The sequence below is a fragment of the Bombina bombina genome, chromosome 10, assembly GCF_027579735.1.
Source record: "Bombina bombina isolate aBomBom1 chromosome 10, aBomBom1.pri, whole genome shotgun sequence".
In the NCBI taxonomy this organism is placed as follows: Eukaryota; Metazoa; Chordata; class Amphibia; order Anura; family Bombinatoridae; genus Bombina; species Bombina bombina.
The window spans coordinates 48,180,519-48,195,579 of record NC_069508.1 but is presented as its reverse complement, the minus strand read 5'-3'; the positions used below and the strand labels follow the sequence as shown (position 1 = coordinate 48,195,579).

The following is a 15,061-nucleotide window of genomic DNA, read 5'->3' as shown; positions in this document are numbered from 1 at the left end:
CCATAAGTCCCGTGTAGTGGCATCTATTGGAAACATTTTTCTAAATATAGGAGGGAAAAGGGCACACCGGGTCTATCCCACTCCTTGCTAATAATTTCTGTAAGCCTTTTAGGTATAGGAAAAAACGTCAGTACACACCGGCACTGCATAGTATCTATCCAGCCTACACAATTTCTCTGGAATTGCAACTGTGTTACGTCATTCAGAGCAGCTAATACCTCCCCAAGCAATACACGGAGGTTCTCAAGCTTAAATTTAAAATGAGAAATCTCTGAATCAGGTTTCCCCGAGTCAGAGATGTCACCCACAGAATGGAAGCTCTCCGTCCTCATGTTCTGCATACTGTGACGCAGTATCAGACATGGCTCTTACAGCATTTGCGCGCTCTGTATCTCTAACCCCAGAGCTATCGCGCTTGCCTCTTAATTCAGGCAATCTAGATAATACCTCTGACAGGGTATTATTAATGATTGCAGCCATGTCCTGCATGTTCCTCTGTATCAGACATGTTTAAGCAGACTAGCAATGAAACTAGCAAGCTTGGGAAAACACTTAAACAAGTTTACAAGCAATATAAAAAAACGTTACTGCACCTTTAAGAAACACAAATTTTGTCCAAATTTGAAATAACAGTGAAAAAAGGCAGTTACACTAACGAAATTTTTACAGTGTATGTAACAAGTTAGCAGAGCATTGCACCCACTTGCAAATGGATGATTAACCCTTAATACCAAAATGGAATAACAAATGACAAAAACGTTTTTTAAACAGTCACAACAACTGCCACCAGCTCTACTGTGGCTTTTTACCTCCCTCAATACAACTTTTGAAGCCTTTTGAGCCCTTCAGAGGAAGTCCTGGAACATGCAGGAAGAAGCTGGATGTCTGTGTCTGTAATTTTTGCTGCGCAAAAAAGCGCTAAAATAGGCCCCTCCCACTCATATTACAACAGTGGAAAGCCTCCAGGAACTGTTTCTAGGCAAAATTCAAGCCAGCCATGTGGAAAAAAAAATAGGCCCCAATAAGTTTTATCACCAAACATATATAAAAAACGATTAAACATGCCAGCAAACGTTTTAAAATACACTTTTATAAGAGTATGTATCTCTATTAATAAGCCTGATACCAGTCGCTATCACTGCATTTAAGGCTTTACTTACCATTACTTCGGTATCAGCAGCATTTTCTAGCAAATTCCATCCCTAGAAAAATATTTTAACTGCACATACCTTATTGCAGGAAAAACTGCACGCTATTCCCCCTCTGAAGTTACCTCACTCCTCAGAATATGTGAGAACAGCAAAGGATCTTAGTTACTTCTGCTAAGATCATAGAAAACGCAGGCAGATTCTTCTTCTAAATACTGCCTGAGATAAACAGTACACTCCGGTACCATTTAAAAATAACAAACTTTTGATTGAGAAATAAACTAAGTATAAAACACCACAGTCCTCTTACGACCTCCATCTTAGTTGAGAGTTGCAAGAGAATGACTGGATATGGCATTGAGGGGAGGAGCTATATAGCAGCTCTGCAACTTACTGTTGGGAAGGAGAATATCCCATAAGTAATGGATGATCCGTGGACTGGATACACTTAACAAGAGAAACATGATTTATTAAAATTAAATAATGCGTTTCAAATGCAATGGCAAAGACAAACATTGCCCATGATTTTAGTATGTGTGAATTTACTGACCCTTTAAACACTAAAGAAATGTTAGAGTGATGCATTCAAGAAAAGATTAGTCTGGGTATAATATGTAGATGTATTTTTTAAAGTTTCATTAGCTGTTTAAATAGTAACACAATTAGTGTAAAGTTTTAATGTGTATAAAACAATGGGAGCTGCCATATTGTAACTTAGGTTACCTTCTCTGCTGTGGCCAATTAGGGACAGTTATAAATAGGTCATTAGAGAGTGTGCAGTGGAATATAACAGTGTTCTGCACTTCTATTTCTAACAGAAACTGAAAAACTCACAATTTCAGAATGGAATTAAAGGAAAGGGGACAAATAAATAATGAGTATATATATATAATATATATATATATATATATATACACACACACACAAATTATTATTGTATATTACCATCTAAAATTGTTTAATGTCCCTTTAAAGGTGACTTTGAAGAACATATGTTGCTGTATAAATTAATGTATTCTTGTTAGGTTTGTAGAGGCTTGTCCTCTTGTACAAATACAAATCTGCAGGAATATTAATATGGTAGAACCAGGCATTTCCTGTAAATAGTTTGTTTTTTAATCTTTTTTCACAGCATGAAAAAATTCAGATGCAAAAAAAAAAAAAAAAAAAAAAAAAAAAAAAAAAAAAAAAAAAAAAAAAAAAAAAGGTATAAATAATATATTAGTGCAGGCAATAAAATCACTAGAGTGAGGTTAGCAAATCTTGTTAACTTCTTAAATGCCACAAAGGGCTACAATGAGTGTATAATATATATATATATATATATATATATATATATATATATAATATATATACACATATATACAGTGGGACCTCGGTTTACGAATTTAATTCGTTCTCCGGGACGTTTCTTATTGCGAAAAAATTCGTAAACCGAAACACGGTTTCCCATAGGAATGCATTGAAAACCAATTAATGCGTTCCGGAGGTGAGAGAAAAAGTCAAATAAAGTCTACAAAAACCTGCTGCAAAAGGTTCCAATGGCTCCAAAAGGCTCCAAAATTTGCTGCAAATGGCTCCAATGGCTCCAAAAGGCTCCACAACTTGCTGCAAATGGCTCCAAAGGGCTCAACAACTTGCTGCAAATGGCTCCAAAAACCTCTCCAACTGCTACCCACACTTCAGTATGCAGGGGCAAACCGGGGACACTTGTTTCGTATTGCGAAAAAAATTCGTAAACCGAGGGGCAAACCGGAACATTTGTTTCGTATTGCGAAAAAAATTCTTAAACCGAGACAATTTTTTTTCAAGATTTTGAATTCGTAAACCGAAATTTCGTCGTATACCGAGTCGTTTGTAAACCGAGGTCCCACTGTATATATATTACACACACACACACAACACATAAGAGAGCCCTATACCACCACACTAAATCATATACAGTATTACTGTACATACAATAAAGGGATATATGTGTGCGAGAGGGATTCCGGGTTTAGGTCTTCCCCAGTTGGTGTCCTTTAAGAATCCATAATATTAGAGTAGTTGCAGCCCCTTAGATACAGTGTCCTGGAAAACCGGATCAAGCTAAATAGAGACAAAAAGGGGAGGGGGTACAGAGGCGCCACACTCCTCTAAGCGTAGTATGTTTAAAAGTTCACAAAAATGTATTGTAAAGTACAACAAATGCACACTCACACATAGAATGCATTTTGGAAACATCCCTGCAGGTTGGAGAACAACTTTGGGACACTGCGGTAGAGTCGTGAGATTCTCTGAACCAAACCCAAGAACCCCAATCTTCTATCACTTGCCTTAAAATCCAAAAGGACCCAATAAATCCCCCTGGGAGACCCATCATTTCAGGTATTGATTCTGTCCAAGTATATTGATGACTATTTACAGCCAATAGTAAAAAAACATATGTAAGAGACACCATGGATGTGATTAATAAATTTGAGGGTTCTACCTGGGGGCCTGGGTCCTTGTGGATTTCATGTGATGTTTCATCACTGTACACCTCTATCCCGTATCAAAAGATATTAAAGCAGTTGCTTGCCACTGTGCAAGATTTAATATGATTGAAAAGCATATTGCTTTCATATTAAAAAGGTATTCAATTCATTCTGGACCATAATAGCTTCTTATTTGAGAACAAATTTTATAGACAAATGCAAGGGACGGCCATGGGTACTACCATGGCACCCTCATATGCGAATATCCATTTGAGCGAATTTGAAGAAGATAGCTACGTTTGGTCCAATAATCCTTATCTAAGGAATATTAAGAAATATTGCAAGTACTGTATATAGACGATCTGCTCTTATTTGGGAGAGGACCTTACAAGAAGCTTCAGATTTCATCACTCATTTGAATAATAATGTATTTCATTTAAAATTTACCAGTTTAATAACAGAGGAGTCTATCAATTTCTTGGACTTAACATTATATATAGAGGAGTTACGAAAAATTGCTGTAAAAAAAAAACAACAAAAAACAAAAAAAAAAAAAAAAAACCTTTAGAAAGGATACAGATAGGAATAACTTTTTAAACCCAAATAGTGGGCATTTGGAAAAATGGATCCAAAATGTACCTCTGGGGACAATATCAACGTCTTAAGAAGAATTGCCACAAAGGATTCAGATTTCCAAAAGGAAGCAAAAATCCTTTCAAACAAAATCAGAGAAAATGGCTATAAGAAGAATTGGCTATTGGAAGCCAAGAACAAAACAGATACAATCGCTAGAGAACATCTACTAATTCCTAAATCTGAGAGAACTTCTATTAGAAAAATATGAATTTACAAGATGATCCTCTATTAATTACAACTTATTCTGAAGGATCAAATCAGATAAGAAAAATTCTTACAAAAAAAAAAATTGGAAAATCCTCAAGTAGGATCCAATTCTAAATCCCATATTGGGTGAAAAAAACAAAAATGATTTTTAGGAGAAACAAAGATCTAAAACACTTTCTAGCCCCCCTCTAAATTAAAAAGTATTCAAACGACAGTCCCAACATCAAACTGGTTGAGATCACAATCTGGAATTTATCCATGCAAAAAAAGAAATTTGTAATATGTGCGATCATGTCATACAATGTAGCAGTTGGAGACAAAACTATAGCATGAAATATAGATGCACGTGTGAATCTACCCATGTAGTTTATCAACTTATTTCTCCATGTAAAAAAAAAAATCTATTTAGGTAGGACTAAGAGAAAAATAAAAACTAGATTTTGGGAACACACAAATAACATCTCCAAGGGAATAGTAAAGCATAGTGTTGTGGGACCATTTTAGGGACTTTCATGCCTAGCAATCCTGAAGGTCTCCAAATTAAGGTGATCGATTGGATGATCCCATTTAAAATTGAGGGGGATCAGTTCACTGACCAAACTTAGGAGAGAGACACATTCTGGATCACGGAACTTAAGTCTTTATCCAGCTGGATTAAACATTGATCTAGACTTAGCGGCGTTTTCATAAAAAGGGATTATATGTATATATTAGATCTAAGGTAATAAAATGTATCCATTTAAGGCATTATCCTATGAGGTGTATATAATATGTAAGTGTGAGGAGTATACAGTTTATTTTTACTATTTATCATTTCTATTTAAAACACTTTGTATCAAATGTTATCTGTGATGGTATAAACTAAAGCGTATAATAAACACACATCTGTTAGCTATAAGACTGTTTGAACATATGTATCAGAGCTAATTGTAACATAATGTGTTGTAATGGTAAAATGTATGTTTTTAGGACCCAGGAGTGACATATGCAGCTATCTTAGCCGGCTCCCCGTATGTCACTTCCGTTAAGGGTATTTTAAATATAGACTATTCGATGCAGATGGTATTAGCATCTAAGAAACTACCCCTGAAGAAGTTTGCTCGTTGTGCAAATGAAACGCGTAGGGTTAAAATAGGATTAAATTAACGGCAGTTTAACATCCATAAACTGCCAAGAGACCTGTATTGGACTGTTCTCAAGTGTAAGGCACTTCGGCGTCTGGGCTAGGACTGAAGGATAATAGACATTGTTGCAAATACAAATAAAAGCCGCAAAGACTGCATCCGAATCCTTGCTAAAAACCCTGAGAACCTGAACTTTACACAGAACAAGTTTCTACTTTGGTCAGCCACAGAGGACTCACTAAGGAAAATTGAGTATATATTCGTTAGAAGATAATCTAACAAGCTAGTTGTATAGTTATAATTGTTGGCTATTTAGCAGACTATAATTGTTTATAATTGTCTGTAACTAGTTTTCATTTGATTTTTTATTTAAATATGGATACATTTGATTACAATTCCTCTGAAATATTTTGACTTTGACTAAGGGTGCGCTGATATTCTGTTGCATACAATATATTAGTACAGGCAATAAAATCACTAGAGTGAGGTTAGCAAATCTTGTTAACTTCTTAAATGCCACAAAGGGCTGCAATGCGTAAATATATATATATATATATATATACTATATATATTATATATATATATTATAATATATATATATATATATATCTATATATATATATATATAATATATATATACACCACACACACACACACACAACACACAGAGCAAGCCCAGCACTCACAAGCTCTCAGCTAAGATTTATAAAGCAAAAATGGAAAGGTTAGTTACCGCATCTGGCCCAAATGGGACAAGCCCAGGTACCACGTCAAGGTCCTTTCCAATACCTGGGACCCTAAAACAGCCACAAATGCAAGCTCTCAAATCCAAACAAACTGAACAAGGTATATATATATATATATTATATATATATATATATATATATATATATATAAATATATATATATATATATATATATTATATATATAATATTATAATATATATATATATATATATTTTATAACACACACACAAAAAAAAGAGCGCCCTATACAAACACACTAAATCATATACAGTATTATTGTACATGTAGTACATACAGAATAAACATATAATAAAGGATATATGTGTGAGAGAGGGATTCCGGGTTTTGGTCTTCCCCAGTTGGTGTCCCTTTAAGAATCCATAATATTCGAGTAGTTGCTGCCCCTTAGATACACAGTCCTGGAAAACCGGATCAAGCTTAATAGAGACAAAAAGGGGAGGGGGGTACAGAGGCGCACACTCCTCTAGCGGTAGTATGTTTAAAAGTTCACAAAATGTATTGTAAGTACAACAAATGCACACTAAACACCATAGAATGCATTTTGGAAACATCCCTGCAGGTTGGAGGACAACTTTGGGACACTGCGGTAGAGTCGTGAGATTCTTTTTTGTACCCATATGTGCTTTTATCATACCTCATATCTGTTTGGAGGTTTCTATGTGTGAGTGTGCATTTGTTGTGCTTTACAATACATTTTTGTGAACTTTTAAACATGCTATGCTTAGAGGAATGTGCACCTCTGTACCACCTCCCCTTTTGTATGTATGTATGTATGTATGTATGTATGTATATATATATATATAATTTTTTGCATTAAATAGAATTAACCTAAGTCCTAACCCTATTTTCACAGCAATATTACTGTCCATAATAATTGTATCTACATTATGGTAGGACACCTGTGCTAAATAAGGAGGTATTATTTTGAAGGATATACTTGCTAAGCAAATGGTTATCATCTCACCTATGGTTGGCCTACACAAAAGTGACGTTCTAGCGTAAAAATATTTGTCTCTATTTCAAAGGAATCCTTTTAAACAAATAGACAAAGGTTCACACTTAGAAAAACCATCATTCTGTTCCTGATGATGATGATATGAGCAATGATTGGTGCATACACGTGTGTCTGCTTTTATTTGTTCACCAGCTAAGTCTTTATTTGGAGTGGCACATAAGCACAAGGACCATTTAAATGCAGTTCAATTTCATAGATTAACAGTGCATAATATAAGAGATGATGCAATAACATTTACTCTGAGTTTAAAACAAGCAGTATAATTTTATCTGACAAATTTATTTTTCACCCACTTGCCCGCCAGACTAGTATACTTTTACACTATGAACTTGTGCACATGCTCAGTAGGAGCTGGTGTCTCAGAAAGAGTGTATATATATATATATATATATATATATTTATATATATATACACACCCCACACCACACACACTCTCTGTAAGACTATATTAAAAAGACTGTGCAAAATTTGATAAGTGAATTGTAAAGTCTCTTACAACTGCATGCGCTAAATCATGAAAGTTTAATTTGACTTTAGTGTCCCTTTAAGTAAAGACATGCAGTAACAAAATAGGGCATTTTATTTTTACACTGTCCCTTTAAGAATAATTATATAACAGGAGAGGTGAAAAACTATTGGGTTTGATAAAAATGTTATAAAAATAATATTGTATATCTATAGTGCACTCCTCCCTAGCTTAAAAATGTCCGGATTCTAAAAATAAGCTATCGCTATATAATGGATACATTGTACTGCTGATGTAATGTATTTGATTGGATGCTGCTTTCTATGCTAATAACTAGAATTTTATAATGATCTCCTGTCCTCCCATCTGTCTACATGTATTGTAAGTCATTTATTAAAGACTTCTCTCCTCTGTTCCCTCATTTTCAATCTTCTATCATTTGATTTATTTAAGGGATAGAAAGGTTAAAATTGAAGTGTGCATTTATTCATTTTATATAGAAGCATTTTTACAATATACTTCCATTAGCAAAAATGCTTCTAGTAAAGGTTATTGCTGTTTTTCAGAGGCATATGTACATATGCTGTGAGGACCTGTGCACCAGCATTCAAACAAAACACCTCCTCAGAGAGTCAGCAGTGGCAGATGCTATTCATACTCTGCCAGCTCTGAGAGTAGGTGTGGTGTTTGAATACTTTTGCACGGGCCCTCACAACATATGTGCATATGCAGCTAAAAAAAAAAAAAAAAAAAAAAAAAACACAACACCACAGTAATAACTTGAAGCATTTTTACTAATGGAAGTTGAAGTATACTGCGAAAATGTCTATTTCAAACTGACATGCACCCAAGCACATTTCAATTTTGACCAATTTCTTTTAAAATCGGTCTTTCTACACAGCTAAGAAACTGATTAAAAGGGACAGGAAACCCCCAAATTTTTCTTTCGTGATTCAGATAGAGCAACCTGCCAATTTAAATCAATTATTTGCTTCATTCTCTTGTTATCCATTGCTGAAGGGACATCATTTCACTAGTGAGAGCTAGCTGAACACATCTAGTCAGCTAATCAAAAAATACAAATGTGTGCAGGCACCAATCAGCAGTTAGCTCCTACTAGTGTAAGATTATGTGCATATTCTTTTTTAACAAGGGATACCAAAAGAACAAAGCACATTGTCTTAAAATTTTGAAGAAAGCACAGTGTGTTAAAATTATATGCAAGTTTCAGTTTGACTTTCCTATCCCTTTAAAGAAGGACCTGACCAAGCCTTGGCCATTAATAAAACATTGGACGTAGAGTATTAGGATTGGAGATTATAAACTTAAACTTGAGTGTACTCTTGTATCAGTAAGATTATGCATAGGATATTTTGTTGCATTCTTTGGGCCCATTGTATAATGTTTATACTATACTAAGAAAAGTTAAGGGCAGGGCAAGGTGCCGTATGGCTCACATAGACATTGGATGAACGGTGGATACTTAAAAGCTTTCATCTAAGTGGGGCGGCAGTGGTGGGGGCGAGTGTAATAAAACTACAGACGATTTTTAACACTTTCAGGCATGCTGTTGCTATGAAGTAAAGATACTACTACTTTTTTTTCAAAAGCGATTTTATTTTTAACTTAAAGGAACAGTCTAGACCCAATACTTATTCTTTATTACATACCAGACATGCAACAGGTTCCCCATCTATAAGCTTGTAAGATGTACATGAAAAACTTTTAAATAATCATCATTTGTTAGCAGCTGAAAATGGCTGACAAGCTCCACCCACAACTTTCTTCTTGTCCAGTTAGCCGTTTTCTTGTATGACAGTTTAGCAGTGCACGTTTAATATTTTTCAGTTAGCTATTTCAAATTGCACATGCACAAATCAGCATGTGTGCATAAGAAAACTTATTTAAGAGTCGATAGTGATTGGATAAACTTAACACACCAAAATATACATGCAATAGGTGGGCAAAGCTTGGCAGCCATTTTACAAGCTTATAGATGTGGGACCAGTTGCAGGATGTTTCTCTGGTATGTAACAATAGAGAATGCATAGACTGTCCCTTTAAACATACTCTTTGTTTACCATCACTTTAAGTAAGAACAGCTTCTTTAGGGAGCCAGTTTTATATTCATTCAGTTACCCATTATCCTAAAAGCATACAAGTCTCCAAAATTGTTCTTGGGATGTGAGAAAAAAACATTTATTGTATAAGACTAGGGCCGGATTTATATTAAGGCAGAGAAGGCATGTGCCTACAAGGGCGCCGGTTTCAGCTTATTATAAATAATGGTCAGCCGGCGAGTCGGGCACACAGTACTGACTCACTGTTGCATTTCTCTGAGGTCCCTGCACACACACAAAGCCCTCTCTCCCCAGATCCAAAAGCGTGTGCCGGCTCCTAACTAGGCTCAGGCACTGCTTCCGGTTACATCCTTCCCAGCCGGTGACTCCCAAGCGCTGGAGGAGAGCGGCAGGCGGGAGACAACAGACAGCGGGAGAGGAGTCACGCAGCATGTTAGGTGAGTTCCAGGGCCTGGATCCGCTGAATCTCTTTGAGGCTTCTAGCTTTATATACTGCCCACAACGGCGAGTGCTTCAGATTTAAAGTGATTTCCCCGCACAGCTATTGGCTAAGAGGTGGAAACGTCACCCTCCTGAGCACCAAATAGGGAAAATAGCATTCTGCGGTGGGCCTGCCTTTAGCAGCTCAGAACGCGATTGCTTGGAACAAATAAAGGCGCTTTCAGCCTGAAGTATTTTATACTTCATGAATGAAAGCCCACTTATTAGTGTTCCAAAGGTAAATCCAAGCTTTTCACAAACGCTAGGATTTTACCTCTAGGCATCTTGGGCTGCAATTCCATGCCCCGTATAAGACATCCTTCAATTTATTAGGCGGGAAAAAACTATTGAGGAAAACAAGTTTTCACTGGTTAGTTACAGGTTCTTCCACATTTTTGAAAAGTAATAACATCCCAATTGATTCTCTAACAATTGTTTTTTATGGCTGCGCAACCTAAACTGAATGAGTTGTTTTTCCACTAATTAAATCCCTTATTAAAGAACACTCAAGTCAAAAATTAAACTTACATGATTTAGATAGAGCAGCAATTTTAAACAACTTTCCAAATTACTTCCATTAACAAAATGTGCACAGTCTTTTTATATTTACACTTTTTGAAACACCAGTTCCTACTCAACATGTGCAAAACACAGAATATACATATGTGCATTTGTGATTGGCTGATAACTGTCACATGAGACAGGAGGAGTGGAAAAATACATAACTGAAATTTGTCAGAAATATATATATACACTTCTCACTTGAATGTTCAGACTAAGTGATGTTGCATTGTATTTTTATCATGCATTTGTTGATTATTGTATTTGTATTTACTGATCCTTTACGAACGGATTATCACTTCAATGATGAATTACAAAACTTTACTATTTAAAAATTATTTCGCCAGAGTAACTTTGCATTGAGCCATGAAATAATTTTCAATTGTATAGATTATACAACAAGATTCTGTATTACTTGTCTTTGTTTTTTTAAATGCAATGAATTACAGGATCTTTCTAGCAGGTAAATTGCCCACTCTGTACTATTAGGGCAACACTGATAATAACCATACATGAATAAAAGTAAGTTTTAACAGAATGAATACATCCATATTTATCCCCCCCCCAAAAAAAAAAAAAAAAAAACACCTAGGTTCTCACTGTAATTCCCTTATCAACTCAGTATTACCACCCCCTACATAAAAAATCCCCTGGTATATCACATGCAAGGAGCCCAAAAATAATAATTTAATCCAATGCTACACTTTCAAATTAAAAATAATTATAACATTACATTAAAATTAATTATTCCCCTCAAATAAAAAATCTAAATGGCATTAATAATGAATAAGAATTGAAGACACAATTGCAACATTCTAGAATGCAGCAATTCATTCATCTAATTAGTGGTATTTAGCTATACAATGTGATAATATTTTTACAGTAAAAGCCTAAATATATTTCAGTCACTAAACATAAACAAGACATTTAAAAAATATATATAATTAAAGCTCAAACAAACCTGCTTGCAGCAATACAGTAATGAAACAAAGGAAAGATAAAAAAAAAATCACAATAAAAGGCATTGTTGTCTACAGGCAAATAAGGACATAAGCATTTGTAATCATATAACAAAATGACTATTTGTGATCATATAAAAACATGGGGCCCCAGGCCTACCTACAACAAGAGGTCCTACATCCAGGCCAATGAGGGGCTGCAGTGGGATCATGCCCAGGCTAGCTGCCGGTGCTCATGTTTGCTGGTATTATCCGTGCTGATCCAGAAGAGACAAAACCACCGGAGCCAGGCAAGATAGCAGCCCCAGTACAAGCAATGTGTGTGTGTATGAGCAGCTCGGTGCCTGACTCCCCTCCCCAGGCCTCAATAAGGAGGCGGTGATCAGAGCTGGGCTGGGATGGAGAGAGGAGCCTGCATTGGGCTATATAGGACTGTGAATGCTGGATCGTGTTACAGCTGTGTTAACCCTTAATGTGCCACAGGGCAGAACACTGATTCAAGCTTAGCCCTGTGTCCGGCAGAGGTGCAGAGCAATGTGCTGCAGTCTTTTCTGGCAGACAAGATGTTAAGGATTTTCACCATGCAATGCCACAACTGCCCAGCATGACTCAGGCTACATTACAGTAAATGCTTATCTAGAAGAGGAGGCTCATCTGTGCCAAACTGCACCATGCATATTATTATTATGATATTATTTGTAAATGGGTGTATATATCAAAGAGATGTGCACAATAGAGATGTTGGTACCCAGCTTAGAATGCACCTTGCTGCAACTTTCTACAAGAATAAACACATTACTAATCATAGCTAACATGTTCAATCTTGCAGTAAAAATAATGTTAATGTGATGACTATAAATAAATGTATTTATGTATTATAGGGTAAATGCACAACTTATGCACAACTTTAAAGGGATATAATAGTGCAAAGGAAAATGCTCTTATGTGTTGGAGCATTTTATTTTGCACTATTGCTTGTCTATAACTATGTTTTGCTCTTTTAAATTTGGATAAACACATAGTTAAATCAGCTCCAGAGCAGCAATACACTACTGGGACCTTGATGAACATATGTTAAGCCAAAGACATATGTGTGTTTGTCACCAGGTCATATTTAGGGGCAGGCGAGCCTAGCATCTGCTAGGGGCACCAAGGGAAATACCACCATACACTACTGTCACATACTTAACAGTTTGAAATAAAAAAGGGGTCAGTGCAGTGCTTTGCGTTGAAAAGGAGCTGCAGCTGCCATATCACTTTTGAGTTGAGCATAGCATTTTGGCTATTGTAGTTTACACAAATGCATTGGAACTACAATAACCATAATGCTGCAAGCAATACAAAGTGCAATCATGCTGTACTGACCCGGGCAGTTGTTACCTATTCAGGACCAGGTGTTTGCTGCTCTATAACTCACTTTTTGGCTATCACTGTAATTGAACATTTACCATTTTGTTTCTTGCTATTATTTAGCTCATTGTCTGCATCAGAAAAAAAAATGACCTGTAAATTACAAAAAAAAAGAAATGTTCTACCTGCAAGCAATCACTAACATTAAAGTGAAGGTAAGGTTTGAACGATCTATAAAGGACCAGTCAACACAGTAGATTTGCATAATCAACAAATACAAGATAACAAGACAATGCAATAACACTTAGTCTGAACTTCACATGAGTAGTAGATATTTTTTTCTGACAATTTTAAAAGTTATGTCTTTTTCCACTCCCCCTGTACCATGTGACAGCCATCAGCCAATCACAAATGCATACACGTACCATGTGACAGTTATCAGCCATTCACAAATGCATACACACTTATTCTTGCACATGCTCAGTAGGAGCTGGTGACTCAAAACGTTTAAATATAAAAAGACTGTGCACATTTAGTTAATGGAAGTAAATTGGAAAGTTGCTTAAAATGGCTGACTCTATCTGAATAATGAAAGTTTAATTTTGATTGAGTGTCCCTTAAACATTATTGCATTATTCATATCCTAAACAATCTAATCACTAACTTTTTTTTTACATAGCATTATTGATTTATCTAATAAAAAAGATTTATATTTCTCTACCGTGTTGTTACTGACTCCTCCCATCAGCCTTTTTCTGATTTCTGACGTATAGAGCGGTCCCACCCGCTCTATACGTCTCTCAAAGGCGCGTTCACGTGGATCAAATGAACTGCGCATGCGCATACAATCATCAACAGCCACCAATGCGCATGCGTTAATCTTATCTGGTGTTAAACAAAGCCTAAGTATTGATAGGAAACAACAAACCATCGCAACAGGCATGCGCAAAACGGGAGCGCGCTTGTCTTCCAAGGGAGAAAAAAGAATCGGAACGCATGCGCGGATTGTCAAACAGAGGGATGACGTCGAATGATGGTTGCCTAACGTCCAGAATTTCAATTGGCTGTTGGAAAAACTTGACCGGCAAGTAAAAAAAAAAAAAAAAAACACGGGTTGAATTGACAGCTTGAAAAAAAGGTAATTAAAAACGGTGAAAACGGAGTTTAGAATTAAAATTTACAAAATTGATGAAAGATAAGTACCATTGATTTAGGGTGGCCGGTGTAATGCAATAATGCGATATAGCTAACTTTACCTTCACTTTAAACATGTTCACAAATTAACAAATTGTGTTAGCATTCTGAGAAATTTTAGTTAAAGGGATACAAAACCCAATTTTATTCTTTCACTATTCAGATAGAGCATGCAATTTTAAGCAACTTTCCAATTTATTCCTATTATCTATTTTTTTCGTTCTCTTGCTATCTCTATTTGAAAAAGCATGAATGGAAGGTTAAGAGCCAGCCCATTTTTGGTTCAACACCTTGGTAGAGCTTGCTGATTGGTTTGCAACATTTAGTAACCAATCAGCAAGAGCTATCTAGGTGTTGAAATAAAAATGGGCCGGCTCTTAAGCTTACATTCTTGCTTGTTCAAATAAAAATAGCATGAGAATGAAGAAAAATTAATAATAGGAGTAAATTAGAAAGTTGCTTAAAATTGCATGCTCTATCTGAATCATGAAAGAAAAATTGTGGGTTTAGTATCCCTTTAAAGTGGATGCAGGCCTTAAAGGGACAGTCTACACTAAAATTGTTATTGTTTAAAAAGATAGATAACACTTTTACTACCCGATCCCCAGCTTTGCAC

The 15,061-nt window shown here is 35.8% G+C and overlaps 1 protein-coding gene across 3 annotated transcripts in view; it reads right to left on the bottom strand.

Moving 5' to 3' along the window:
• The window catches only part of TLCD4 (TLC domain containing 4), a 97,753-nt gene extending 85,427 nt beyond the window's left edge, over positions 1-12,326 (bottom strand). For 2 of the 3 annotated variants that reach the window (XM_053694050.1, XM_053694052.1), the window contains exon 1: positions 12,066-12,326. In XM_053694050.1, coding sequence (XP_053550025.1) covers positions 12,066-12,113 — 48 coding nt within the window. In that variant the 5' untranslated portion in view covers positions 12,114-12,326. Of the gene's footprint in view, positions 1-12,061 lie in introns of all 3 variants that reach the window. The other variant, XM_053694051.1, reaches the window with a different exon arrangement.
• Between the last annotated feature and the right edge of the window lie 2,735 nt (positions 12,327-15,061).